The sequence below is a fragment of the Mustela lutreola genome, chromosome 14 (assembly GCF_030435805.1).
Source record: "Mustela lutreola isolate mMusLut2 chromosome 14, mMusLut2.pri, whole genome shotgun sequence".
Lineage (NCBI taxonomy): Eukaryota > Metazoa > Chordata > Mammalia > Carnivora > Mustelidae > Mustela > Mustela lutreola.
Window position 1 is genome coordinate 71,267,689 of NC_081303.1, and position 27,968 is coordinate 71,295,656.

Sequence of the window (27,968 nt, forward strand, 5' to 3'; positions counted from 1 at the left end):
TACTGCCCAGCTTCTCCGCTCCCTCTCAGCTTCTCCTCCGTCCCCTTCAGCTACTCCTGATACGATTCCCAAGTCTTCTGTGTAGGGCCGTGGTTCTTCAAGGGCAGCCCCCAGTCTAGCAGCGTCAGCATGACCTGGGAACTTGCTGGAAAGACGAGTTTTGGATCTCTACCCCAGACCTACTGAGTCAGGAACTCTGGGAGTGGGGCCCAGCGGTCTGTGCTTTCGCAAGCCACCCAGGTGACTGACGCACACTCCGGTTTGGTAACCGCCGGCTTACTCATTCTCCCTAAATTTCCCATCACCAAGCCCTCCCGCCCTCTGCTCCAAGGGAGGGCTCTGGCTCAGTCCGGAACATACCTTGTCCAGTTGCCGCAGGGGCTGACTTCTCTGTTTCCCTGGGCGCAGTGCGCTCTGAATGCCCACCCCACCTTCGTGGGGTCCTTGCTTTGTACTTGGTGTGCCCCAAGGAATTCTGGGAATGCCCTGTCGCTGGGCCCCAAGACAAATTTTCTTTTTTTCCGGTGGGCCCCTGTGTCCTAGGTCTAGAGAACTCACTTTCTGAATCTCTCTCCTGACCCCTCCTGCTCCGCAGAATGTCCCCCACCTCCTGCCTCCGAGGCGCTATTGAGGTCTCATTGGCTCTCAGAAAAGAGCGGTCCCTGGTTCTCCTCTTCTCCTTTCCAGGCCCTGCTACGGGGTCCGGCGCCGCCTGTTTTCCTGCACCGGGGGCAAGGTCATTCACACCCCGCTGAGCCACGCCTGCAGCCACGCCTCCCCCCATCACCATGGTGACCCTCATCTCTGCCCACCTACCATCTAGCCTCCTCTCCTCTGGGTCAGCTCGGCCACTGTGTCCAGCGAGACAGGTGTGCCATACACCGGAGGCTGGCCGAGGAGACGAGGGGGGACTAAAATCTAGCCCGCGCTCTGCTCCCCACGCTGTGTACGCTGGTTTGGGGTGGCATCGGCCTGGGGGTAAAGGGTGCCTTTTTAGAACTTGCAAGTCCTTCTCTCTGGGTTAGCAGCAGCCCCGAGTGCACCACCTCTGTCTGCCGGTTTACGGAGCCCCCAGCAGCCCTCACTCCGCTACCACCTCCCCATGTGGCCCACAGCAGTCCACCTTTCGCTCCAGCCATCCACCCCTGAACAGACATGAAGGACAAACACAGGCTGGCATGTTCGCCCGTCCCCACCCTCCATGGAATCAGATGCCCTCCCTTCTACTGGATTCTAGGCTTAAGATTCCGAGGGGGCTCCCCAGCTTCAGCACATGCCCAGGGCTCTTGCCTGCCTCCTTCTCGGCCTCTGACATCCAGCTCCCGGGTACCAGTGTCTGGCCCTGCCACAGGGGTCTGTAGGGAACGGGTCACACCTTGGACTCACTCTCTGGGGGCGGCAGGCAGCCGTTCTGCTCCTTGTCAGCGCCAGCCTCTGCCCCCGCCCCCTCCCCGGCCCCCTCCTCCTCCACCTTCTCATCCAGCCGGCTGGGGATGGACCAGTACAGATGGGCGTCGAGGCGGGCAGCGGCTTCGGCCAGCTCCCGGGCGCTGCACGAGGGCGTGGGCACCTCAAAGGTCTGGTGGAAGCTGGCATAGTCCACCTCATAGAAGCCATCCTCCAGGGTGAGCACTGACGTGAAGCGGTGGCCCCACAGAACCTCGTCCACGAGGTAGGAACTCCGAGCTTGGCAAGTCATTCCTGGGGGGAGGGGCACGGGTCAGGGGGGATCCCAGCCCGGGGCTTCCCTCTCCTGGCTCTCGTTCCACAGCCCGATTCCCACATTGCTCCCTCTCTTCCTCAGCCAGGGCCTCCCATGCCCGCTTGGGTCCAACCTGTCTTCTCCCCCTTCTCAACTCCTATACCTTGCCCAGCTCTCTCCCCTGGGAGTGGGTCCGAACTCAGCCTCCAGCTCAGGCTCTCCCCTCCTCTCTGCGGGGGATGCCAATCAGAGAAGCTGAACCTTGAAACTGACCTTAGGGATCGTCTAGTCCAACCTCCCTTTCCACACGGGGCTTCCTACCGCAGCCTCCCCACGACTGGGCATCCAGCTGGCGCTTCTCACCGCCTCCCAGGTGGGACACTCTCAGCGGTTGTTCTTAGGAAGAGCTCAGATCTGCCTCCCCAGTCAGATCCGCCCCCCCAGGATCGCCACCTTTGCTTTTGCTCCCCTGCCTTTTGACACCCATTCGGGAACCTCGGGGCCCGTCGTGTCTTCTCCTCTTCAGGCTGAACACCCCTGGCTCTCTCCACCCTTCTTCAGGTGACCTGGCTTCCAGAAATATTACTTTCTCGACTGCAAACCCGAATGACCAAGGAGGACCCTTTCAGCACTCTGCGTATGATAAATACCCCGCTGGGGCCTGACCTGCACAGGAGAGGGCTCACCTCCTCTCTCTCTCTTCCGGCCATGAGGCTTTAGCTAACGGGGCGCAAGATTACGTTACATAAACATTTTTGGAATCAAAATCACAGTGCTGCAACATTAAGCCTGTGGCCAACTAAAACCCCCAGTTCTTTTTTTTCACCAAAGCTCTTCAATGCGGTGCTTACATAAGTGATTTTTTTAAAGCCTAAATGTAGAATTTTATATTTATTCCTTTTAAATGTCATCTTGTTGGGTTTTGGCTCATTATCCTTGCTTTTCAAAAGCATTTTGAATCCTGACTCTCTCACCCAAAATATTGCCACCCTTTCCAACTTGGTCTCTCTAGAAAAGTCAGATGAGCTCCCATCCCTGTCTCCTCCACACCACCCTCCCCAGTCCTCTGCAACCCGGGGCTGGGCTCCGTCCTCCCTGCTGGACTGGCACACTCACCAGGACAAGCGGTCCTCCTTCTACGCCTGGGTCTGTCCCCCAGCCCATGCCCACCTCAGAGCAGGGGAGAATGGAAGCCTGAACGGTAGCTAACCAGAGATGGGTCTCGGCACTGTAAGCCCAGCCCTGACATAGCCTGGGGACATGGGTCACGGTGGTGTTCCTCCCGTGAAGGCTGGAATAGGAAGTGTCCAGTGGGGGAAGGGCAGAAGAGGCAGAAGGGACACTGGGGAGAGAGGTCTCTGAGGAACAGAGGGAGGCGCTGGGGGTACGAGGAGGAGAGGACCGGGTAGGGACCTGTCTGCAAGGACAGCAGCTGTCTTGGGGCTGGCAGGAGAGTGACAGGGGCTAGAGCGCAAGGGAAGGGCCTGGGTGAGCAGGTGAAGGAGCGGGAGCTAGAAGGAGCGTGGGTGGGGGTGGGGGGATGCAGGCTAGTAAAGAGGCAGTGGGGAGCACTGGGGCAGAGGGTGGTGAGCCAGAGGCTGGGCAGGAAGGGCCAGGAGATGGGTTTGAGGGCACCAGCCTGGGAAGCCGCAGAGGCCACAGCTCACCGCCCTGTGCTCACCCGCTAGGCTTCTCTCATCCTCCCGCTTCCAGATGTCAAGTCTGGCAGCACCTCATCTGTGCTGCTGCACTGGGCCCTCCCACCTGCTCCCAAACGCTGCACGGGATGGGCCTGAGTCCTGACCTCACAGGGGCGTTGAGCGCTCCTTCTGGAAAGGGGCCAGAAATGCTAAGACCGTCTATTTCCTTTGTCGATGGAAGCCGAGAGTCTTTTGATGGGTGGGGAAACAGAGACGGAGGGAGACCGGCTGTCAGCCTGCTCCTAAGGTCCAGGCTGGGCATGCTCTGGGCCATGGGAGAGCCGTGCCACCAAGTTCAGGGGCCTGGACCTCTCCACAGTGGGAAACCCCCGAACTTACCGTCCTTGCGCTTCTGGAACATCAAACCTTGCAGCCAGTAGCACTGCCCCCGCCCTATCCACTGACCTCCCCGCGACCACGGACAGCTGCCTTAACCTCTCCTCGGGCAGCCTCCCGTCTGAAAACGAGCACGGAAGTGACCTTCGCTAGGACCAGATGAACCCCGAGGCCCCGTGCGTCGGGGCCGCGCGGCACACGCTAGCTGCGTGTGGGCTCCGGGCCCTGTGCAGCTCCCGGTGACCACCCCCCAGGGGACACCCCCCACCCCCCGCCAGCCTCACCCCGCCCCGCCCCCGCCCCTCCGCACCCGTGGCTTCCACCATGCCCTCCAGGATGACGACGATCTCGAAGTCGTCCCTCTCCAGGGCGCGGCGCGACGCCTCCCAGAACGGGCTGGCGGCGTCGATCTCGTGGCTGATGACGAGCGGCGACACGAGGAAGAGGCGGTCGTCGCCCGTGTCGAAGCCCACGCTGAGGTCGGTCTGGTGCAGCGGGATGAACTCGCCCTCCAGCGTCTGGCGCGAGCGGATGAGCTTGGCGCGGATGGAGGCCTCGACGATGTGCGACGAGCGCAGGTCGCCCACGCGGAACATGAGGCAGAGGCGGCCGTCGCGCAGCGACACGACGGCGTGCGACGAGAAGACGAGCGTGGCGGCGCGCTTGTTGGGCTGCGAGATCTTGACGAACATGCAGCCCACCATGAAGGCGTTCACCATGGAGCCCAGGATGGCCTGCAGCAGCAGCAGCGCGATGCCCTCGGGGCACTGGTCGGTGATGACGCGGTGGCCGTAGCCGATGGTGGTCTCCGTCTCGATGGAGAACAGGAAGGCGGCCACGAAGCCGTTGAGGTTGTTGACGCACGGCGTCCACGCCGCGTCGCCCAGGTGCTCCAGGTCGCCGCGGCCGTAGGCCACGAGCCACCAGATGGCGCCGAAGAAGAGCCAGGTGAGCGCGTAGGCGAGCACGAAGAAGAGCAGGCTGAGGCGCCACTGCAGGTCGGCCAGCGTGGTGAACAGGTCGGTCAGGTAGCGGCCCGGCTCGCGCACGTTGCCCTGCTGCACGTTGCAGCGGCCGTCCTTCTCCACGTAGCGCTGGCGGCCGCGGCGGCGCGGGGGCTCGCGGCCCGGGGAGCGGGGGGCACCGGCGCGCGCCATGGCGGCGGCCGCAGGGGGCCTGCGGGACCGGAGCGCGCGGCGCCGTCAGGCTCGCGGGACCGCGCGGCTCGGAGGGTGCAACCCCCCCCAACCCGCCCCGGCCGCCTGCGACCGCCGCCCCCACGCCTCCCCGCGGCTGCCCGCGCCCCCCTCCGCCGCCCCCAGCCCGCGGACACGGCCCCCCGCCCCAGCGCCCCCGCGCGCGCCCTGGCTGCGGCCTGCGCGGGCCCGGGACCCGCTCGGCCGAACTTCACCGTGACCCCCGCGCGCTCCTCTTCCTTCCTGCCGGCGCCCCGCGCGCGCTCAGCCCCCTCCCGCAGCTGCCTGCCCTCCCGCAGCGGGCGGAGAAGACGCGCGCGGGGGGCGGAAAGGCAGCGCGACCTCTCCGGCGGCCCGGGCTGAGCAGCCCCGCCCGAGGACGTGCCCACTCCAAGCCCTCCCGGAGCACTAGACCCCTCCCGCTCATCGCTGCTGGGTGTCTGCGCCCCCCCCCCCCGGGCCCCTGGGTTCTTTCCCCCGCGGAGGCAGCCTGGAAGGGCGTTGGAAGGGCTGCAAGAGAGGAGACCCAGGCGGACAGCCCGGGCGCGCAAAGTTCAGCCCGAGTTAGGCTCGTATCCCCGGGGAGTCTCCTGTTCCTCCTGAGCCCTCTTCCACCAGATCCGGCGAAGCACTAAGCCCCCACATTTACCGCCCCACTCCCTCCGGTTTTTTGCCGGCAGCCTCCCACTCCTCACTGACTACCCTAAGCACAGCCCCCCACCCCCAGCCATCTGGCCCAGAGCTCCCGTTCCAAGGGAAGCCCACCTGAGTTTGCTTCAAATTCTTCCCCCGAGGAGCGATCTGAGCTGCAGTGTGCCCTGGGGGAGAGGTCCAGAGCCCCTCCCTAGGCCCCAGACCCCTACAAGGAAAGGTTTAGAAGAAGGACTTGGTTCTCTCCAGCCTTCCCCTCTTCCTGGGGGTTGTTCTGTCCTCCCACTCCAGGGAAACCTGGGTTGGCTGGGGTGGGGGAGGGTGGGGTGGACGGGAGGAATGTGACAAGGACCACAGATGGCCTGGATGTTTGACCAGATCCTGGGGAGACACCGCCTGGATATGCAACTCCAAACCCAGGTCTCCAGAATTCAAGTTCTGGAATGAGGTGCTCTGCAGCCAGGCCTTGGGAGGCCGTGTGTGTGTGTGTGTGTGTGTGTGTGTGTGTGTACTAGGGTAGAGGGCAGGAGGGAAACCCAAAAAAGATAGCTTGGTGCTTAGGGATGCCCCTCCCCACATTTATGTTGCAAGAGGAGTCAGGGGACACCGGGTCCAATGAAGACTAGGGTCTTCTCCTCCCCCCAGAGTGGGCTTCCCTTGCCCTGCCTGCCGCCAGGGATGTCCTCTAGAAGTTCTCTCTATGCACACGGACTGTTCGGAGACCCCGAGTCATGCAGAGAAGCCCCTGCGTCCCACTTACCCTACTATCAGCCCCAGATGGACTTCCAGATGTTTCCCAGGGTCTTAGGTTATCTGACCCCCAATCTGCCTGCTTAGACAGATCTGTCTTCCCAGGGGTGGGAGGAACCCCACAGTCTGATCGCTGCCAGATTTGTCTTGCTCTCCATCGCCACAGGCGTCTAGGTGGGCCTTACTTTGATCGTGGCCCCTCCTGTCTTCCTGAGTGGAGGCCGCATGTTCCTCATTGGGGAAGTAAAAGTGTGAACTAGCCTTGATTTCGGCACCTTCCCTCCGAAGATCCCTGTTCCCCCAGCCTGCTCCTTCTTAGTTCTTGTGCATGCTGTGAGCCCTCTCCGGAAGACCCCAGTGCCACGTTTTCCTGGATTGCCCTTTCTCCCCCTGGGGAGTGCTGGCCAGCGAGAGGGTTTATTTTGTGGGAGAGGATCTGGTGAAAACTCCCTCAGGAACAAGCTGTTCCCAAGCCCCCACTTGCCTTGGATTTAGGGGCCCAAACCCAAGTCCCCCGCAACTCAACTCACAGCGCGTGGAGAGGAGAGTAGCCGGCAGCAGAGACCCCTGGGGCGTAGCGTCCATGCCCCTGACACCACCCCTTCCCCGGCCCCCGTGGAGGGTGGGAGCCACAGACACCGTTGTTTCTCCTACATGCAGCGGCAGCTCTGGCTAGGACCTGCTATCTGTGTCATCCCCACTTCCCAGGCTCCCCTGCTCCTCTCTCGTTTCCACAGCAACCAGTCTGGGGACAGCTCCGGAGCATCCCCCTCCCCTCCCCGGTCCTGGGTACCACTGGAGGCTGAGCCACACGCCATAGCTATTTTTAGCCCAAGTCCCTCCTCCTGGACAACTCAGAGCTCGCCTCCTCACCCCCTCAGGAAAAAAGGAAAAGAAAAGAAAAGCCGGCACGCTCTTCCCTAAGAGGCTTCTTGCTCTGAGAAAATACAGGCCCGATGTGTTTGGGAATAAGACCTTTGGTCTCCCGGGGATTCGGAGGGCCCCCTGGTTGCTGGCAGCTCACGACCTCCAGCAGGGGCCTCTGGGTGCCAGCTCTTCTCTCCAGCAGGCACTACGCTGTCTCCAATTTTTGAAGAGGGCGCCCTGATCCAGAAGGAGGTAGCTAGAGAGGAGAAAGATTCACCTGGGGAAGGGGGGTGGGGTCAAGTGTTCTAATCTTTGTCACTGATTTGTAATGTGACCCAAAGGATTGGCGTCGCTTCCTTGAATCACAGCTGTTCTGTTTTTCACAGGGCAAGGACACGTGCAAATATCCCTTTTCAGCCTGCTTCCCCGGGCGTGCAGATCAAACAAGGCAAAAGAAATAGAAGGGCTTTAAGTGTATTTTGTTAACAGCGAAAAGTCTAGAAACAACCCAAACTTTCGACGGAGAGAAGAGCCCAGGTTAGGCTTAAAACCGTTCATCCAACAAACTTCCGTGGAGGCCAAGGCCTGGGCAGTGTGCTGGGTGGGGGATGGTTACAGAGATGACTTGGTCTCTGCACACCTGGAGCTCACGGTCCAGCGGGGGGACAAAGATGTGCAGACACGTCACGGTAACGTCACTGCCGGTCATTCATCGAGCGGTGGCTGTGGACTAGAGGACTCATCTGACAGCCCACACAGGGACCCCACGAGCTGGGTCTGATCTCCATTTACAGATGAGAAGCTGAAACAGAGAAAGATGATTTGCCAGATGTCACAGAGGCAGAGACGGTGGTTAGACTCACCCCAGGGTGTCCCTGCCACACCGCGGGCTCGTCACAAAACCACGGGACCTCGGGAACGCAATAGGTGTGATGTGGGGACATAATCAGCTGCTATGTTCACATATGAAAATGTGTGCAGAGACACAGTCTTGCAGGAAAAAGCAGCACGCACAGCCATTCTTGTAAGTTGATCATCACCACAGAAATGGGTGTCAGGACCCCGATAAAAATCAGAGCAGAATTTGGAGAAATACGAATATTTCAGTGCTCATTTAACCCCGGGGGAATCATTAAAAGCAGAGAGTGGTATACAAGTGGCCGTTGTTATGACGGGTACTGTCATAGCCAACATGCTGATCTGCTCTTCTCCAGATCCCTTTAAGTCGGAATAGGAAGATAGGAACCAGAGGAGATGTTGAAATGGACACTAGAGGGTTAGAAGTTGCTTGAATGATCTGCTGAGTTGGAAAAAGTAGTTCTGCGTAATATAATCTCAGGAGGCAGTGATCTAGGTTCAAGTCTCAACTCCGTCCACTGCTAGCTGGGTGACTTTGAGCAGGTTGCTTAACCTCTCTGAACAGTTTCTTCATCCAAGAAATGAGAATAACTCTATTGTCCATCTCCTGGGCATTGTCCTGAGGCTTCCATGAGGCAATTCCTGGCCCCCTCGAAGTCCTCAGTAAGTGCTAGCTAGATCTTCCTTCTCCCTCTTGTTGCCCCCATCCCAGACACCCCCTGAGATCCCCACCCTGGGCTGCCTTCCTCTGCTCTGGTGCCGCCTACTGAGCCCTGCAGAGGGCACTCCCGGTCCACTGCCCTCCTCTCCCCAGCACTCGTGCCCAAGTTTCTTGTTCTAAGTGGAAATACCAAGTTTTCAGCCCAAGATTGGCATCAGGAGGGCTGTTAAAGTCCCAGTCACCATCCCCGTCTCCTGGGTCTGGCCCTGTCACCTGAGCCTTGGGACTGCAAGCCTGTCCTTCTCTGTCCTGCCAAGCGGCTGCTCACGTTGGTTCTGCTGTGCCAGGAGCTCAGAGAGATGAAATCGGACCCCTGGGCAAAAGCTCATTTGCATAGCACTGGCCCCATTTCTTGGGGGGGGGGGTGATGGGGCTGGCAGGGCATTCAGAGGGTACCCGGCAGCCCCCTGCCTCATTCTGGCTGACCACCAGCCCGCCTCTGATTCACCCACCCCTGCAGGTCCGGGGACTTTACCCGGCCTCTATCTCCAGTCCCTTGTTTATCACTGAACTTGAATAGAGGGAGGGAAAGCAAGTTTTCTTAGGTTCCAGGGTACAGAAAAATAGGCAAGATCCCAGCTTTCAGTTTTGTGACAGAGCAAGCAACTTTACAAGGAATTAGTAAAACCTGTCAGTTTGGAACTTGAGAATGTTGAGGGTGAGAGGGCCAGAGCTGGAGCCACATCGGTGGTCCATCAGGAAGCTCGTTACCAAGTAGGAAAAGGAGGCGGCTCTGGGCAGGTTCGTTCCTTATGGCAAGTAGCTTGGAGAGCAAGTGGTACTTTGGGGCAAAAATAAAAATAAAAAGGGGAATGCCTCAAGTGGGCGCAACTCTGAGCCAGGGTGTAAGGATTGGCAAGGTAGATGCAGTTCAGCTCTCAACTTGCCCCCTCTGTGAGTGCCTTTGTGCAGTGCACAAACCGTGCAGCTGTATGTGGGAACCCGGGGACTAACCAGTCTGGGAAGGTTTCCTTGAGCGAGATCATGAGACTTCTCGGGTAAAATCTTGGAGGTGGGAGAGGAAGTATGATGGGAAAACAGGAGATGGTTGAGGATATGGGTTTAATGGAACAGGGGAGGCCCATCTGGCAGAAACTATAATAATTTTTCACAACTTCGGGGGAGTCTGGGCCCTAGAAGAGTCAGAGCTGAAAGAGGATATGGTTGAAGCAGTGGCTGCAGCTGGAGGTTAGAGAGACATGGGGAGAAGCTGAGCCCAGCACCAGGACAGGTGGGACCCTACTGGGCCCCTGAGTCTGAGGCACATTTTTGGCCCTTTGGCTCTTTCTAGCATAGCTGGAGGATCAGAGCCTTCTCATATACAGGTCTGTCTTGCTTGATGGGATCGGGTGCCGGATGACCAGGATTTAAAAGTCCTGGTGTTTGGAGGTGGTCTAGAATTAGACCAAGTGAGGTCTCTCCAAGTGAGACTCTCCAGGTCTCTCTCCAAGTGAGGGATGGGCCCCAAGAGAGCAGACAGGACTAAAAACCCAGGCATCCCAGCTCCTGGTCCCTGGTTGTTTCTTTATTCCCTGTTGCCTTCCCGCTGCCACAGTGTTTTGGGTATTAATGGAATTTTTATCCATTGGCCCCCATTGGAAAGATACTAGAGGAGCCACCTAGTTAAAGAACTTCTAGGAAGAATCCTTTAGTAATGGGAGCACGTAAATTATGTCTCAGAAGTGTGAGTTTATGAATACTGCACTTGCTGAAGGCAGAGGGTATGTTTATCTAAGCCGTCCTTTCGTGACCGGGGCGCCAGAGCTCAGGCCCTCTCTCGAAGCTCTCCTCTGTGGTCTGAATCGTCCCGCTACGAGGTGCCCACTACTTGTGGATATTGTTGAGCTAAAATGTTCTCGGAATCCTATAGTAAACACAGGATAGAGTCACCTCTACTTTTTTCCAGAACAAGGTCAGAGAAAACATGAAGCCAAAGTTGGAAGGAGTGAGTCCAAAAGAAGCAATTGAGAATGAGAAAGACACCATTTGCTAAGCTGACAGAAGAGGAGAGGTCTTCAGAGAGAGACAGTTCCCATGATTGCCATTTAGAGGTGACCCAGAATGGGTCCTCGCTGCACCGGTGCGGCGTGGATCCCAGGAGACCCTCTTACATGGTAGGCTTCACAGCCTGGCCGATTTGTCACACTAACCTGTGCGCATGTCGATGATTCAGATTCTATTTAACACACGAAGATTCACTCTAGTGTTACCCTGAGACAAGCCCTGGAGTCAAATACATGTGGATTCGAGTTCCAGAACTGACATCTTCTAGCTACAGTACCACAGGCAAGTCACCCAGCCTCTCAGAGGCTCACGTAATACATCTATCTCGCATCATAAACACTCACAGATGTCCCAAGTCCTTGGCCATTGGTTCCCTACTGGCTTCCTAGTGACTATCTCAGAACTTCTTTTGAATTTTTTTAAATACATGTTAGCTTTATGCCCAACATAGGGCTTGAACTCACAACCTGACCCCGAGATCGAGAGTCACATGCTCTACCAACTGAGCCAGCCGGGTGCCCTTAAGACTTCTTTGCTTTGTTTAAAAAAAATTTTTTTTTAATTTATTTGACAGAGAGAGACACAGCGAGAGAGGGAACTCGAGAGAGGGAGAGGGAGAAGCTGGCTTCCCACTGAGCAGGGAGCCCGATGTGGGGCTCGATCCCAGGACCCTGAGATCATGACTTGAGCCGGAATCAAGTCCGGAGTCCCCCAGGCTCCCTTAAGTCACTCTTTTTAAATTAGAAACCTATAGCTCAATGCCAGCTATCCGTGCTTCCCACAGTCTTGTACCGTGCTGTTCTAGAACTTCTAAGCTCTTTCTAATTGCCCAGGCCCGTCCTCACCCTGATGTTCAACAAATGGCTCTTCTGTTCTGCAGGAAAGGCAAAGACCATTTGGAAAGAACTTCCTCAGAGACTTCTCCCTCACCAGAAGGTATCTCTTCTGCTCCTGCCCTTGGGTTCCTTCCTCCCTGAGTGTCAGAAAGCTTGGACTGTGCCCAGTAAGCAAGGGGCACCCTGTTTGGGGTTTGACAGAAGAACACAGGGACTGACATGATGATGACAGGCTGCCTCTTCCTTTGAGAATGCAGGAAAGGGTGAAGGGTAGGTCCAGGTCCTGGGCTGTTAGTGACCTTCCTGATTCTGGTAGTGGCCTTGAAATAGAAAGGGACATCCAAGAGAAATACAGCATAGGGAGACCTGGCAGGACTTGGTCGCTTAGCTGACATGTCAAGGGCTGGGGGAGAGGGAGGGGTGAAGAGGAGAGGTCACTTCGGTTTTAAAATCTGTTTGGCCTGGAGAAACACAGAAATAAAGAAGTCACGAGGCTCGAGGAGGAAGATGGTGAGTTCGGTCTGGGGCCTGCCCGGTGGAAGTGGAAATCCCCCGCCAGCAGCTGGACCCGTGAGGCTCTAGGGAAAGCCTCAGGATGAAGATAGAGGTTTGCATGGGATCAGTGATGGTCGCCGGAGCCATGTCAGCGATGAAGGCTGGACATCAGACACAGGGAGAACAAGGACACAGGGAGAACAGAGGACGGAGCCTTCCATGCTGGAGGAGGGAGCTGCAGCAGGTTCGGGCGTGCAGGGCCAGTGGTGGCGGATGAGGCTGGAATGGTCCCGGGTCTAGGTTGTGGCCCAGACCACAGCCCAGTGATGCAGCAGAGAGGAAGGGGACAGGCCCAAGGGGCTTCACAAAGTCCATGCACTGATTAGAGAAGATGAGGGGAGGGAGGATGAAGGTTCTGGGCTTGCTGTCTGGTTTCCCTGCAGACCTTCTGGCTTGCCTCCAGATTTACCTTCCTAAAATTCAGCTATGACTTCATCCTTGGGTCAAGAGCCTCCGTGGACCTCCTTGGCCTCCAGAAGCTCAGAGCTCACCCTGAACTGCACATTCCTCTCTGTACTCCAGCTCTTCCCCCAACACAGACACTCTGCCTGTGGTACCCGCCCCTGTCGCCCACTGCCCTCCCTGAGGGGCAGCCTGTGTGCCCTGTACATTTCTCATCCTATGGCTTTTAGAAACAAAACTAAACTAACAATGTCAAGTTTCTTAGTTTGTGTTTCCCCCCCCCCCCCAAGATGTATATCAACTCAGTACGATAATACTGGTTACTGATCAGTAATTAAATATCTAAGTATTGATGGTGAACAAAATCAGGGAAATAATTCTTTCCTTAATAAATGCAGAGGGTGGGAGATTGTGGGTAAGCACCTCTCAAAACTCGCATTCAGATACGGAAAGAAGTCCTTGGCGACGAAAAGGTTGAGAACCACCACCTGAGCTCTGTCTAGTCTAGGGGGCCAGTGTGAGGCTGTTTCCCACGCAGACTTGTACTTCCGAGGCCCCACCGCACCCCAGGACTGTGTGACTGCAGTTCCCTCTGCCTCAAACGTCCTCCCCACCATCTCCCAGGACCCGAATCCCCAGCATTCTTTAGGGTCCTTGTCAGATGCCCCACATCTGCCAGGACCCCCTAAGTAGAGCGACCTCGCCCTTCTGCGGCCTCCCGCGCCCCCGCACCTGCGCTGCGCGCCCCGCCCCAGCCGCCCTTCCGGACCGGGACACAGCCGGCTGCGGGCGGGGGAGGCTGTTGCGCGCGCTTGGCACCCGGGACTGCACGCAGTGCTTAGGGGACGGTGACCGGCCAGGCAGTGGTGCTAAAGGATGGAGCCCCGGAGCCCCGGAGCCCCGGAGCCCAGCCCCGGCCGCCCCTTCGCGCCGCGCGTAGGGCCACCGGGCCGTCCCGAGTTCATTTCCAGCTCATTAACTTGGCCTGCCCCGCCCCGCCGCGCCCTCTCCCGGTCCCGACACGGCCGCCGCCGCCTCCTCCTCTCTCCCCTGTCATCGTGCCAGCGCAGCCCCTATCGCTTCGCCCATCGTCTCGCGTCCCGCTTCCTCCCGGAGTCTGTCTGGGTCCCGCTCTTCGGGCGCGGCTCTCGGCCCTGCGCCTCCATCTGTCTGGGGCTCCGCTTCCTCGCCCCTGCGCCCCGCCCGCCTCGGCCCCTCCAATCCCGGCAGCTCGGGCCTGGCGCTCCACGTCCCCATTGGCTCGGCCGCAGCCCCCCGCCCCCGCCCGCCGGCCCCCTCCGGGCCCCTCCATTCACACGAAGTTTTGGCTCCGGCGCTGCGGAGGGAGGGGGCGGCTCGGCCCGGCCCAGCTCTGCCCCCCGGCCGGCCCGACCCCGGCCCTGGCCCCCGGACCAGCCCTTATCTGATCCCAGCTCCGGGTTTAAGAGTCCTGGCTCTGCCCGTCGCTCAGCTGGTTCCTCACTCCTGCCCGCCCCGTCCGTCCGTCCGTCCGTCCGTCCCGCTGCCCATCCGAGGGACCACTCCACTCCGGACCCAAGGTAAGCCCCCCTGGCGGTGACGGAGGAGGAGTGCTGCCCCGCCCTGGCCAACCACCTCACTCCGGAGATGTGGGCCCCCAGCCCTTCCCTGTCTGGCTTCAGCGGTTAGAGCCTGCTCCCCAGCCTCCCACCTCAGCAACCCCAAACGGACCCTCCGGGGAAGGACTCCCCGAGAAGGAAGCTTGGCCAAAGCTGGTCACCTCAGGCGCATTAGTTTGAGGAAGGGGCTTTCTTGATGTCCTTCCTCCGAGGCGGACCTGGCATCTCATCCTAGCCCTCTCAGGGAACACAGTGACCACCGCCTGCATAGGACCACGCATCCCCCACACAGGCCTCAAGACAGCGCCCGCTCTTCCCAGGATCATCAGGTTACTCCCACTCCCGTGCCAGCCCGTCCCCCTCCCCACGCAGTGACTCTCACATAGTGACACCCATTGATCACAAGCTCACGCATGGCCAGAAAGACGCATACAGCTTGGATTCGGAAGCCCTGGCAGCCTGGTGTGCCTGGGACCCCTGCCCGTCCTGCCCCCTCCCTCCACTTCCCCTTGGTGGGCTCTTCCAGCTCTCCCCTCCTCCCCTCTGGCCCCCCTCCCCCCCTGTATCCCAGTAGGATCCCTAGGAAGAGCCTGGCGGAGCAGCTCCTGCGGGATTAGGAGGCCAGGAGATGCCTTCCCCATCCCACTCCTTCCCCCTGCGCCAGGAACTGACCAAGGCTGCTGGTGTTAGGACAGAGGCGAGGGTTCCAGCCTCCTGAGTTGGGGGCAGAGAGCGGAGTCCCGGGACGGGTGGAATGGGTAGGAGAACAAAACCGGGACACGGTGGGAGTCGGTCACCTGAGATTTCATTCCTATTACCAAAGCACCCAGGGTGAGGCTGATGGGAACTGGGGGTGGCAGAGAAGCAGGGCACAAATCTGGACCCAAAGGCTCAAAGCCTGGTTATGCTGCTTATCAATATGAATTCTTGCTGAGCATTTTTTGGCTGGTCTGCCTTGCCTGGGTGTTTGACTTTTTTCCCCACTGGGACTGCTTTAGGGAGGTCCAGGCAGGAGAGAGGAGGAGACGGAAGATTTGGGGCCCTCGTGTGGGGACGGGTGTTTAGGGGTGCCCAGCGGGGCCTGGAGGGTGTCAAGAAATGAGCCTGAGGAGGGGCCGGCAGCCGCGCCTGAGTTGCACTGGGTTCCGTCTCCAAAATCTCTCCCTGCCCTCTATGACTTTCTGAACATGTTCTCACAAGGGTGGGCACTGTCCAGTGCCCAGGGGTGGGGTCTGCTTCCTCCTCAGGGCATAGGCTGGGTCTGGAGGACCCCGTGGGGAAGGAAGCAGGTGTCCTGGGTCCTAGCTAGTTCTTCAGGGAGCAGGAAGTGAGGGAGGGGGAGGCACGGCGTCATGCCAGGGAGCGGGGCCAGGCCCGCTCAGCGGAGGACTAGGCATGGCCCAGGCAGCGCCAACTCCCTTCTCCCCGCCCCTCTGTCCTTTGGTGGTGGTGGCGAGGGAGGGAGAGAGGGGGTGTTGGGGGGTGATCCGGGCCAGTCCAGCCTCCCAAAGCCCTTGCCAGCCTGGGTCCTGAAAGGAGCTGCTGTTTTCTGAGCGGTGCCCCCCCAGCCGGAGCCAGAGCAGCCAACTTGTCTCAGTGGGTATCGAATGGCAATGACTCCACGGAACGGAGGGGTGGGGAGTGGCAGGGTTATGGGCCCATTCCTTCTGTGGTTCTAATGCCAAATCCTACGCCTGCCCCTACCCCGCGGGGAAAAAAGCCGGGTCTTCCCAACACCAGCCCCACTTCCAGTCTAGGGTCCCTCGTGTTTGCACCGGAGGCAGCCACAGGCGACCCCCGCCTCTTCCCTGTGCCCGGCTGACTGGTGCGCGGTGCCCCACCCGCACCTCCACGCACGAGCTCACCTATAGCTCCAGCTGGTTTGGCTTGGGCTGGAAGGGAAGGGCCTGGCCAGAGACCCAGGGGCCTCCTTCCCTTGTGCTCCCTAGGGACCGGAGAGGCTGGGACACTTGGATCTGGGTGGTCTCACACGACGTCCTCTGGGGTCATCCTGGGATTGGTGGGATGGGGGCTTTAGGGCCCTGGGGGTGAGTCATACAGAAATACACGCTTCCTCAGAGGAGAAAAGGCCTCTTGGGCCTCCTAGCAGGATGCTTGGTTTCTGCACAGAATGTGGACGATAGGCTGAGCCCCCTGGCATTGGTGGGGAGAGTAAGAGGCATCGGGCAATGGAGCCCCCAACTTTGCTGCCAAGGGTTATGTAGGACGGGAGGAAACATCTTCCGCTCTCCCTCCCCTTCCCGGCCTAGATTCTTCTCTTGCCTGACTGGTCAGTGCCACCGTCCAGGCTGAGGCCAAGCTGTCTGGGACAGTGATGAGGCCCTGGAAGGGGCAGAGAGGCCACCGAGAGGGAACCGCAGAAGGATAACGAGCAGGCAGATTCGGACTCCGAGTGTCGGGTGCCCGGTGAAGGGTGGTCGGTGGGCGCAGCTCACAGACTTGGAGGGTGTGCCCCTCCCCCGTCCGTCCCACGGGCTGAGCTCAGTGATTTTCTTCCTTCATCCTGTGTTCACATACATGTTGCTGTCGTGTGCATGGCCCTGGCACAGTCCCTCTTCACCCCCTCCCCCACCAGAACCTTGAAAGGGCAAAGAGAAGGGGATTGTGGGAAAAACTCTCCCGTGGGTGTCTGTCGGCAGAGCTGGATTTGAGGCGGTGGGCAGAAGGGAGGGGCTGGCTCTGGAATGTGGGAAGGAGGAACCTGCTGGGGTGGCCCAGAGAAGCCGGGGCTGAGAGCAGGAGCATTTCTGGCTTCTCAAGACCTAAGGTCAAAGTATTGGGCCCTTCTGCTCTCCTGCCAGGGGCAGAAGGCCCTGGAAAGGCGGGGTGCTGCCGCTGGAAGAACTTGGGTTCGACTTCGGGAAGCACATCCCATTCAAGGAAAGAGATCTGAAATGGAGATGGGGAAAGAGCAGGAGGCCACCTACTGGCACCGAAAGCAGACCCCCAAGCCCATCGTGAAGGCTTCTAGGGGAGCTGGGACGTGCCGCTCAGCGATCGGCGCAGGGATGATGTGGCAGCTGTCAGGGGCCGGGGACACTGCTCCAGGTGGCCCGTCCCTCTGAGGCGCTGGCCCAGGGCTCCTTCCTGCTCAGGCCCTGCCTGGGAGGCCGCAGGTAGAGCTATGAAGAGGGCAGCTGTGGAGTCAGACTTGCTGGGTTTCAGTCCTGCTTCCAGCACTTTGCCCTGAGACCCTCATCTTTACCCAGGACGGTGACAGTGCGGGGTTGAGAGTCAGACTTTGTGGAGGGCTTGGGACAGCGCTTAGGTCCTAAAAAGCGTGCCTGCTGCTGTGCTGTCCGCACTGTCTGACCCCACTCTATGGGCTCTCCCGGCTCCCTTACCCACTCCCTGGTTCTTCTGCAGAGCAGCCGTCAAGGCCCGGCTTCTGTCCTTCTACCCTTCCCGAGTCTGGGACGGCGGGAGGAGATGCCTGTCTTCCTTCCCGCAGCTGGGCCGTCACGTGGGCTGGGGCTCCTCAGCCGTGGCTCCTTCCCCTGTTTGCAGCAGGCGGATGTCCCGTCTTCAGCTGCGGCCCAGTAGGTGTGACCTCGGCGGCTGAGTTCCCCTAAAACAGTCTGTTGGGCCTTTCAGAGCAACTTCTCCCTTCCAGCTTCTTGGTTGCACCGCACAGCTCCCCCATCCCGCGCGGCCCTGCCTGTTCTCAGGTGCCCGGGTCTCCCTCACTCGGGCTTGCGCGCCCGCCTGCCCGCCCCTTCCTCTGTCGGCGGTCACCTGGCGCCCACAGCAGCCTCCTGAACTCGAGCCTGTCTTTCTCCTTGGGTCCCTCCCTTTCCCCTTCCCTCCACTGGAACTGTCACCAAAGAGCACCTGTTTCGTCTGGTCCCTTTCTTACCCAGACATCCCCGTTGGTTTTCACATGCAAACTCCAATCAAGGTCTTCGGGATACTCTGTAGAAGACTTTCCCCTGCTGTCTTCAGACCTTGTTCTGGGGAAGGAGGAGTCCCCCCGGCAGCTCTCGGGCTTCACCCCTCCTTTCCCTCGGGCCTCACCCCCCAAGGCCCCCCCATTTCCATCCCCGCTTCCCCAGCCGCCCTGTCCACTGTACCCCTGCTTCTCAGCATTCTGCTTGTCCTTTGTCCCTGTGTCTGTTCCTTTGCCCAGATGCCCAACGCGATGGGAATGTTGGGAGGGGACGTCCTGTCTCCTTCATTACACGGGGGCGCCTCTGGGGTACGGTCATGCCCCTGCAGCCCTGGACATTCCTGACCCCGTAGAGCAAAGGCCTCTCTTCCCTCCCTGGACCCCTCAGCTCTGAGGAACAGAGTGCCTCCAGCCAGCTAGATTCTAGGTAGGACACCTTCCTAGATGCTGATTCTTGGCGGAGGACGGTGATATTAGAGGCTTATGAGTGTGGGGGTGGGGTGGGGTGTACGGATGCAAGAGCCGGTTATTCAACTTTCGAGGGAACTTCAAGAAAAGCCACTCTCTGGCAACGGGCCCATCCTGCAGAGATGGCTTCACCCGAAGATTGCAAGCAGCAGACCCCAGAAACCTCCATTTCCAATCCTTTAAGCACTGTTGGCCCAAACACAGAAACTCATGTGGGGATCTACTGAGCCTTTCTCTTCTCGCCAGGGAGGTCTACCCCCGCTTGATGCCAGGCTTGTTGGCAGGCATCCAGCGTGGCGAAAAGGTGAAGGTCAGAGCCCAGCCTGGTGCGGCCCCGTTGTCTTGAGCACACCTCTGGGGAAGGGGTTTGCAACCTGTGGGGACACCTCCTGGAGGCCCAGGCCCCACCTCCTAGTCACATTGTCCCTGGGACTGTTCCCGATCCCTACCCTCCACCCTCGTCCCAAACAGGGGACCCAGGCACATACCTTCTGCCCAGGTCGAACCCTCCCTTGTTGACCCTCCGATAAAGAAGTCATGGGCAGCTGGCAAGGAGCGAGAGTATGTCTGACGGAGTCTAGGTCACGGCTTCCCAAGCCTCTTCATCCCCGGACCCCCTGGTGCTCTTAAAAATGATCGCAGGCTCAAGAGATCTTTTGTTTCTGTGGGTGACACTCACTGGTACGTGAGAAATGAAAACTGAGGAGGCTTAAATATTTATTAGTTTGGTTAAAAACCCAAACCCATCACCGGTCCACCTAAGTGATGTCTTTTCAATAGAAAATAGCTATATTTTTAAAAACAAAGAAACACAAAGTTTCATAAGAAGAGTGGCGGTGTCTCACGTTTTCACAGATCTTTGGAACATGTGTCTGCACGGCAGACAGACGATGCTCCTATCTGCTTCTGCATTCGATTTGTTGCCATGTCATGTGTCTCCAAGCTTCTGGAAAACTCCACTGAACCCTCATGAGAGCAGAAGAGCAAAGGAAGCGAGTCACATTTAGCGTTGTTGTGAAGACAGTTTTGATCTCATAGAGCCTCTGAAAGGGTCTCAGGAACCCCCAGGGTCCCTGGACCACACTTTGAGAATCGCTAGTCTATGGGAACTTCAGAAAACAGTTTCAAAGCCCCCACACCCCAGCCAGGCAGAGTGTTCTGGCTGATCGCCGTTGGCTGCCCAGGATCCTCTGACCGTGCTCACGGGGTGGGGGACAGTACGGGGTGGCTTAGCCTGTGGGGCCGCATCCTACGCTCACTAGCCGTGTGGCCTTGAGCCAAGCATCCACATCTCTGTTTTCTCCTCTATAAAATGGGCCTCTAAAAAAGCGCCCACTTTTTTAGAGATGTGGAGAATTACCAGACGTAATTCTAGAAAAGGGCTTAGTGTGGTGCTACATGACATGGGCTCTTACTCATTCCCTTGCCCCTGAAACCCCTGGGCCCCGAAGGGGGAAGCGGCACGAGGGGTCCTTCCCGCGTGGCTGAGCGGGCTTCCCAGTCCGGGGAAGGAAAGGGACCTGTGTCGGGTCCTGGGAAGGTGAACAGGATTGCTGGCCCCCAACCCAGGAGTTCTAACTGTTAGCCCCTACGTCCCCCCAGCAGACTCATTTGGGAGCCGGGGTGGGGCGCAGAACCAAAGGTCAGGGAGAAGGAAGCAAGCGAGACATTGGGGGGCCAGGGCCGTGCAGAGGAAGCCTGGAGGGCAGATCACAGGCAGGACCTCGGGCCATCAGCACAACTGAGCAGTGGAGAAAGGGAGAGCCGGGAGAGGAGGTGTGTAAGCCCAGCCCATCTCTCCTGCCTTGTGGGGGGCAGTTCTGTAAAGAGGCCTCAGCCCTCTCTCCCAACACTTCTGGTCACGGGGTGCCTCTTCGCTGCTCGCTGCCCGAAGCCCCTTCCCAGGTCCCACCTCAGCACCTGCCGCACCCGCACCCCCCACCCCTGCCTGCTGAGCCTTAGAGCCTGGGGGCAGCACCCAGCGCCCAGCGAGTGGAGTGGCAAGGCCACGCAGGGTACTGACGGTGTTGGGGGGACGGTGCTGGTGTCCCCTGGGCAGGAGGAGAGAAGCCCCTTCCCTGCACCTGCAGGGAGCTAGTCCTGGCTCTTTGGCTTTCCAGCCGCAGTCCCGGGAGCCCATCTGCAGGCACCACCGTTGTCAGAAACCCAGAGACCCCAGACGCCCCACACCCTGAGCACACTCCAATTTTGCCTCCTGTGGCGGCTCAGATCCCACCTGCAGCCCCCGAGAGACCTGGCGGCCTTAGGTTTGGGGCCTTGCTGTCTGTTGCTCTGTTCGCCTCTCCTGCCCACAGGGTTCCCTGCCATCCATGGTAAAGCTGAGGCAAAAAGTGGGTGGGCTCAGACTCTCCGCCTGTTTCGTTCCCGCCCAGCCTGGTCCCCGCAGCCCCCGGCCCCGTCCCCCATCGTTACCAGTCCCTATGGCTTTTTCCACTTGCCAGGGCCTGTGGCCCGTGGCTGGTTTGGGGGCCCTGGGCTAGTCTCCCTCTGCTGTCTCCCTGGGGGAGCCCCTCTGGGCTAAGATATCTCCAGTCCCAGCCCTGCCGGCCCCTGCCTCCACAGGCAGGGCCAGCAGCCCCCCAGCTCCCTCCTCTGGGCTGTGGGACAGGGAGAGGGCCGAGGGGCTGGCTGTGCATACTAATGGCCTGCCCATTGTCAAAGCCCCTTTGTGCCGCAGAGCTCCATTGAGGCGGCTCTGGGGCGGGCACAATGGGGGCTCTGTCCCTGAGTTCCCCCAAACAGTCACCTGCTTTCAAAGCCTCCCCCCACCACCACCCCCGCCCGCCCCAGTGTCCGGAGGGCCAAGAGAGCGCGGGGGAGTGGGCCCGGGGCCAGGGGGGATGGGCGGGAGGTGACCCCCCCCCCCACTCTGGGAGCAGGCCCGGGAGATGGGCACTGGTGGGGAGAGGCCCCAGCTCCCAGGGGGTGGGGATGGGGGTGCGGTCTGTGGAGGGAGCTGGAATGCAGGTTCCGTGAGGCCAGCAATGGGGAAGGGGTGCTCACGGCGCCCACTCCTCCGTTCCACATGCCCAGCCTGGGCCTGTGGCTGCCCGCCTGGGCCCCTCCTCCACGGGGCTCATATATGCGGAGACACACAGGCACACAGTATTCTATGCAACCCCACACACGGATCCCACACGCGCGCGCCGGAGCCTGGACCCGCCGTCCTGCCACCGTCCTCCGGGGTATGCACCTGCACGGCTGCCCCCTGCCCCGCCTCACCCCGCTCCCCTTGGCCCCCCTCCGAGGGCCTCCTCCGCAGGCTTCCTGCCACCACCCCCCTTGCCCTCGCTGCCCCCTGCTGCTCCAACACAGGTTATAACAAGTTTGTGCTTGTTGTGACCTCCAGAATGTAGCCCTGGGGCGGGTAATGTCCCGCTGCCCCAGACCGGGCTGCTTACACGTTAACCATGGACATGGCCTCCTCCGCTGAACTCTTGAGCGCCGCTCCCCGCCTCCCCCCACCTCAGGGGGTTCAGTGGCCAGGACCCCAGCCCCAGAGCTGAGCCCAGCACACTGGGGGAGGGGTGTGAGCTCTGCGGGCCAGCACAGGCCCAGTGTGACTGCCCCTTGCACTTGTCCAATGCGCCCTGCGTCACAGCTCCTCTTGACCGGTCTTACAGAGAGGCTCTGAGAGGTGACACAGTGTGTCTGAGTGGCAAGGCTAGGACTGGAAGGGAGGTCTGTGGCCTCTAGGTATGTGTTTTCTTCCGGGGTGGGTGGGGGGTTACTATCTGTCTCTCGGCTTAGCTAGGGTGCGCCTGCACGTGGAGTTTTAACAGAACCTTCCGGTACCCACCGTCCCTGGGAATGAGCTGGGGGACTGGTGGGGCAGGGAGTGGGCAGGACAACTGGCACAGGGACCTTAAGAAGGACTCTGGTCTAGAAAGAACCTCAGAAAGTTACCTTGACCCTTCCATGGTCTCCGGGCAGGGCTAGACTACCTCCTTTCATTTCCTACTCTCGTGCCGAGTCCACTCCAGCCGTGGATCCTGCATGGCTGGAGAGAGAAACCCCAGGACCTCCTTGAAAGCTGGGCTTTCAAGTTTGAGCTCTCTGTTGATTCTAAGTCTTTAGTGATGCCTGGCTCTGACCTTCCCTGCTAATTCCCTCTGTTGGGATGTCCTGGAGTCCCCTGCTGTTCTGGTCCTGGCAGCTTTTGGAAGCCTGGAGCAGGCAGTCTAAAAAGGGAAGAGACGGAGGGCCCAGCAGGACCCCAAGACGTGGGGCAGTGGATGGGGTCTCGGCAGCAGCAACTCACTTAGCTGGACGGTGGTGCCGATACTGGTTTGCTCTTCCACAAGGGTCCCCGAACGCTGATCTCCGTGTTGTTTCCCTTTCCTCAGGATTGCACAGGACCCTTCTCCTCCTCGGCCCCTCCCCCTCTAATGCTGCCTCTCCAGCGGCCAGATTCTGCTTAAGCCGCCTCATGCGTCTGTCTTCTTCATGTGCAGCACCCCGCCCTGCCCTGGCCTTACTCTCTGGTGCATCCTTCTGCCCTGGCTGTCCCTTCACATGTCCCCTGCTGGAGAGACGGCTGCCAGAGGCCCCTCTTCAGGGACCCTCCAGGTCCCCGCAGGAGGAGGACTGGGGCAGCCACTTCCGAATCCTGTTCTAGATCCATCCAGCATCTAGAAGTGTCTAGGTTGAGTCTTCGTGCCACCGCCGCACCATTCTTGTCTTCCGACCGGGGAGGTGGCTAGGAAGAAGTGGAGGAATGGGGGAGACTCCCTCCCGGGTGAGGGGTGTCCCTTACGCTCCCCTGGATGAGGGTCGGGCGAGGCTCTCTGTACGCGGAACCAGTGAGGACGGAAGGAGACGGAGACCCGTCTGGAAAGGTGGCTCAGTTCCCTAAATTTGCTTTGTAAGAACAGGGTGCCCCCGGTTTCCCTCTCCCCAAAGGGTAAAGACAAGGACCGATGGCTTGGGCAGCAGTAAGTACATTTAGATGTAAAAGGAAGCATTTCCCGGGATACGGTATTACCAGGCCAAGGGGAAGGACGGAAGGAGGGGAGGGCTCACCCTGCCTGGGGAGCGGGAACAGAGGCTGGGTGGCCTGGGCGGTGTTCCCCACGACGTTCAGAGCTCCTGGGGGCCATGGGATTTCCAGCTCTCTCCAAGACCTCCCTTGGCCCTTTCTCAGCCCCCAGCAGAGAGCAGCACTGAGTCTGTCCCCTCCCTCCGGAGGGAAAGAAACTTTGCAATTTCTTCTGCCTTCCTTGGTGGCCTCGTTCTGCCGAGAGGATCCTGGGGACCTGAGGCCGGGAGGGGCTGCCCTGGGCTGTGGCTGTGGCTGGACAGCGGAAGAGCTGAAGAGCTCGGTGGGTGACGTTGTGAGGTTGGCTCTACGCCAGCGGGCCCTTCAGGACCCCGGGGTCAAGAGAGGATCTTGGAGGAGGAGTCGTTGGGACAAGGGAAGAGTCAGGGTTCTTGCTCTGATTCTGATGAAAACACCCGTGCTGTTGGCCAGCTGTGTGGCCGTAGGGCCGTAGGGACATTACTTGTCTTTTCCTGGCCTTGGCTTCCTCTTTGGTGAAACCAGGGATTTCACTGAGGTGACCCGAGGGCCTCCGAGCATGCGTGCTGTGTGACCCTCCGGGGGCAAGAGGGAAAGCGTGGTCTTCACTGCAAACACACCAGGGTTCGGCCTTGGGCTCACCCTTCCTAAAGGTCGTCCTGAGCCAGTCGACTAAACTTCTGAGTCTGGTTTACACCCCATTCACACATGAGCAGTGACATTACCGACCTCCCAGGAGGACAGGGTGACGTGCTGCGGGCAAGGCCTAGCTCATTGCAAGGAGGGGGCAACCCCCACGGGGTGCGGGGGGCGCGTCTGCAGAGGCTTCCTGGAGCAAGGGGTGACTCAGCTGAGGCCTGGAAGAAGGGTAGTGGGGTGAGGGACACAGCTTCCCAGAGGAGGCCCCACTGTTTGCCAAGAGCTGTTGGAAGGAGGAGGCATGGCCCGTCCAAGACCCGAGAGGAGCTTGGTGTGACTGGACAGAGGGCACTGGCAGGGCGGAGACAGGCCAGAGGACGCTGCTGCTGGGGAGGTCAGCAGGGACGGGTTATGCCAGACTCTGTCCCAGCTGTAATTCTGGGTTTTCAGCGCGGGGTCCCCCTTTTCCAACTTCTCCCATTCTCCCAAACTCAGCCTTCTTGCCCTTTGTCCTTTGGGCAGGAGAAGCGCTGGGCTCACCAGGGGGACTTGGTCAGTCCAGGGAGAAGCTCAAGTCCAGAGTTGTCCGACCCTGGACTGTGGAAGAGGGATCGACCTCCCTTAGAAGACTCTAGATTTCTGGCATGGAGCTCCCCTGCTGAGCGTTGCGCTCCCCCTGCCGGCCTCAGTTTCCCCATCTGGCCCATCACTAGACAGCATCGGGGGTGTGCGCTGGAGGAGGGCTGAGGGCAGCTGTGGAAACGGCAGCTCTTCACCCAGAGTGCAGGCTGATGGGGATACTGGTCGGTGCCCCCACTGTTACAAAGTCAGAACCCCCCTTGGCTGGGAAGCTGGGAGGAGGGACTTCCAGGGATGAAGCATGTCACACAGCGGGAGGGGACCTCGGGAGGAAAAGGTCACGTGGAATAGGGATCCTGTGGGTTCTTTCAAGAAATACTTAGCAAAGCTGTAGTCTATTCCTGCGGAGGACACAACGATGAACAAAATACGGGTCACGGATCAGTTCAGAAGAAAGTCTCCTGTTTGGGAAGGCGGGCATGGTCCCTCCTGTGAGGACTGGGGCGTGACCCCTCTGGAGTGGCTCCCCAGGTGCCTCCACTTGGGAGAGTTTCTCTTCTGCCTCCCCGGCCCTCCCTTCAACGCTCCACCACCACCCCCGGGGCCCAGCGGCCCTCCTCACAGCTGCGAAACTTCTAAGACCACAGACTTAGAACGTGTGTGGAGGCGGGGGCCCTTGGCTGGGGTCTGGTCAGCACCCCGCCCCCCCCGTCCTCTCTCAGGGGGGCCCCGCTGATCCCTGGGACCCAAGGAGCAGGTCCCATCAGCCTGGCCCCTGACTAGTTTCTCAGACCCTGTGGGCAGATCTGGGGACAGCTCAGGGGCTCCCTGGCCTCCCCACGCACACCCTTGTCCCCTGGGGCCTGGCCATCCTGGGCTGTGAGAAGCTGGCCAGCTGCCTGGAGCCACCAAGGCTGGGGACAAGCGGGGAGTCCCCGAGGATCGTGGCTCTTCCGTCTCCCTCGGCGCACACCTTCCTACCTCGCGGCGGGCTGCGGGGTTTGGGACGGAGCCTCATCTTGGGGACCACAAGCGGGGGGGCGAGGAGAGTGGGTTGGAAGCCTCCTCCCATTCTGGTGTCCACAAGTCACCGTCAGCCTAGAAGAGGAGGAAGGCGGGGCTGGCCTTGAGCGTTGCCAAGCCCACGGCGTGCGGAGAGCGAAGGGCCGCGGGGCTGAGAGACAAAAGTTCAGGCTTAAGCGTTCACCGCCAGCGAGATATTTGGCCCCTCGGAGCCCGGTTTCCTCTAACTGAGCAGACTCGCTCCTTCGCCGCAGAGCTGGGCGATGGTCATACCCTGTAAGGGCCTGACAGACTCCACGCGCTTCATCTCGCCCGACCCCGACTGCACAGTGGAAGGCGCTGCTGCCTCCTCAGGGGAGGAGACGGAGAGACTGGCCGAAGCTCCCGTGGCTCGTGAGCGACCCAGAGTGGGATGGCCACTCGTGGGAGAAACGACAGACGGGGACCTCGGCTGTGCCCCAGACGGGCCAAGATAACAGACGGGCTTCAGCGGTTAGGCTAACCCGGTTGGGAGGAGAGCGGTTCTCTTCGTGTCACCGTGCGCAGAGACATTCAGAGGCCCCGTGAGAAAAGGCAGGGCCATGAGTGACACCTGCTAGGCGCGAGGGACGGGGGCCGCGGTGGCCCGCAGGCTGCGTGGTGACTTCCCCGGCCTGTCAGATCGGGGTCTCCAAGGATCTCTGGTCTGCGTCCTTCCTCTCTGCTAACCGGGAGGTGAAATCCGGGTCTGGGCAGCCGGAGAGATGACTGAGGAGTGGTCCCGCCTTCCCTGCGCTCCCGGTGGGTCTCGAAGCCGGAGGGGCTTTACTGAGGACACAGCAGAGGGACAGCAGCTCCTGGCCGGGGAGCCACAGGTGCCCCTTGTGGTCACCAGCAGCCCCAGTGCAGGCCGCGGTCAAGGGCATACAGTGGCGCTCTACCCCCGGAAGGGGGTGCCCAGGGACAAGTGCCCGAGGCACAGGCTGTGACCTTGGGGGCAGAATGGGGGGGTTGGGGGGCTTGAAGCTGTCAGGAAGTTACCCCGAAGCTGGGGAACCCCCTCAAGGATTTCAGGCCGAACTGCAGGATGCAGCCAGTTGTATGAGGCCCTGGGGCAGCTGAGGGGCGCGGGGGGCGGTGCGGGGAAGGGGAGCCTTGGGGTGGGGGTGGGGGTGGGGGAAGGGACACCAGGTCACTGCGGCATCTGGAGGAGGCGAAGGAGCCTGGACTAAGGCAGCCTTGAGGGAGACCGAGAGACACCCACAAAGGCAGAATGGGGGAGACCCAGCGCCCACCCGGAGGCGGGGCAGGAGGGAAGCCAGGGGCGACTCTGTGAAGGGGGGACACGCAGAGGAGGCTCCTGCCGGGAGGCCGAGGCCAGGAACCTGAGCACATTGATGCTGGCATGCTCCAGACAGAGGGCAGAGGTGAGGAGGGAGGGCTGGAGCGGCAGGGGAAGGGAGACGGGTGGCGAGAGTGTCCCGAGGGGCCCAGGGGCCGCCGAGGGACGCCCAGAGCTGTGAAGACGGGGAGGTCCACTGTGCCCTTGGAGAGGCTCCCCGCGGTGCTCACTGCCCCCACGTGGCCGGGACCACGTGCAGTGGCTTCTGTGTGCCCTGTAGTCTGCGGGGACTCATGCTCTGAGGGGCTGATACTTGTTTTCACGGCTATTAAATATTTGATGGAAACATTTGATATTGCTGACATGGGGCCTGTTTTTTCCTTTCGACCGGCAATTTCTTTCTTTTTTAGAGACAGAGTCGGGGGAGGGGTGGGGGGGAAACTCAAGCAGACGCCCCACTGAGCGGGGACAGCGCGGCTCAGTGTCAGGACCCAGACTGGAGCCGAGACCGAGTTGGACACGCAGCCCACTGAACCACCCAGGAGCCCCTGAGCAGCAATTTGGTTCAACCTTTTGGTTCAACCTAGTAGTTCCAGGGAGTGGGCTGGGGAGGGGGCAGGAGAGGGGCAGGGGGAAGAGGCAAGGGCCCAGGGCTGGGAAGCCCTGCCCCTTGGTGGCAGGGAAGTCATCTCCGTGCAGCGCTGAGGGGCGGCTCCGGAGACCCCTCTTTTCCTCCCCTCCCCTCCGACCATCTGCATCCAGGACACCCCTCCGCCCCTCTGCGGGTTGCGCAGCATGGGTTCTATCCGGAAGACTG

The 27,968-nt window shown here is 60.1% G+C and overlaps 2 protein-coding genes and 2 long non-coding RNA genes across 10 annotated transcripts in view; 2 read left to right on the forward strand and 2 right to left on the reverse strand.

The window, feature by feature from the left end:
- Positions 1-780: 780 nt before the first annotated feature.
- On the reverse strand, positions 781-7,059 carry KCNJ9 (potassium inwardly rectifying channel subfamily J member 9). Of its 3 annotated transcripts, none has more exons than XM_059147158.1 (3): positions 6,346-7,059; positions 4,049-4,914; positions 781-1,701 (listed from the first exon to the last, which is right to left on the reverse strand). In XM_059147158.1, the coding sequence occupies exons 2-3, from the start codon at positions 4,893-4,895 to the stop codon at positions 1,370-1,372; spliced, it is 1,179 nt and encodes a 392-aa protein (XP_059003141.1). In that variant the 5' UTR covers positions 4,896-4,914; positions 6,346-7,059; the 3' UTR covers positions 781-1,369. The 3 variants fall into 3 exon arrangements, with proteins under 3 accessions (XP_059003141.1, XP_059003140.1, XP_059003142.1); XM_059147157.1 differs by having other exon boundaries at positions 6,866-7,058; XM_059147159.1 differs by lacking the exon at positions 6,346-7,059 and adding an exon at positions 5,700-5,855.
- On the forward strand, positions 4,670-12,888 carry LOC131815355 (uncharacterized). The gene is made up of 3 exons (XR_009347677.1): positions 4,670-4,757; positions 7,589-8,226; positions 11,666-12,888. It is a non-coding gene; the product is annotated as an uncharacterized LOC131815355 (long non-coding RNA).
- LOC131815354 (uncharacterized) lies at positions 7,916-18,103 on the reverse strand. Of its 5 annotated transcripts, none has more exons than XR_009347674.1 (4): positions 18,054-18,103; positions 17,542-17,694; positions 16,042-17,086; positions 7,916-8,004 (listed from the first exon to the last, which is right to left on the reverse strand). It is a non-coding gene; the product is annotated as an uncharacterized LOC131815354 (long non-coding RNA). The 5 variants fall into 5 exon arrangements; XR_009347673.1 differs by having other exon boundaries at positions 17,542-17,775; XR_009347672.1 differs by lacking the exon at positions 18,054-18,103 and having other exon boundaries at positions 17,542-17,893.
- KCNJ10 (potassium inwardly rectifying channel subfamily J member 10) overlaps positions 13,950-27,968 on the forward strand; it is a 28,820-nt gene continuing 14,801 nt past the window's right edge. Inside the window, exon 1 of the mRNA XM_059147160.1 lies at positions 13,950-14,137. The gene's annotated coding sequence lies outside the window, so the exon portion shown is untranslated. The remainder of the gene's footprint in view (positions 14,138-27,968) is intronic.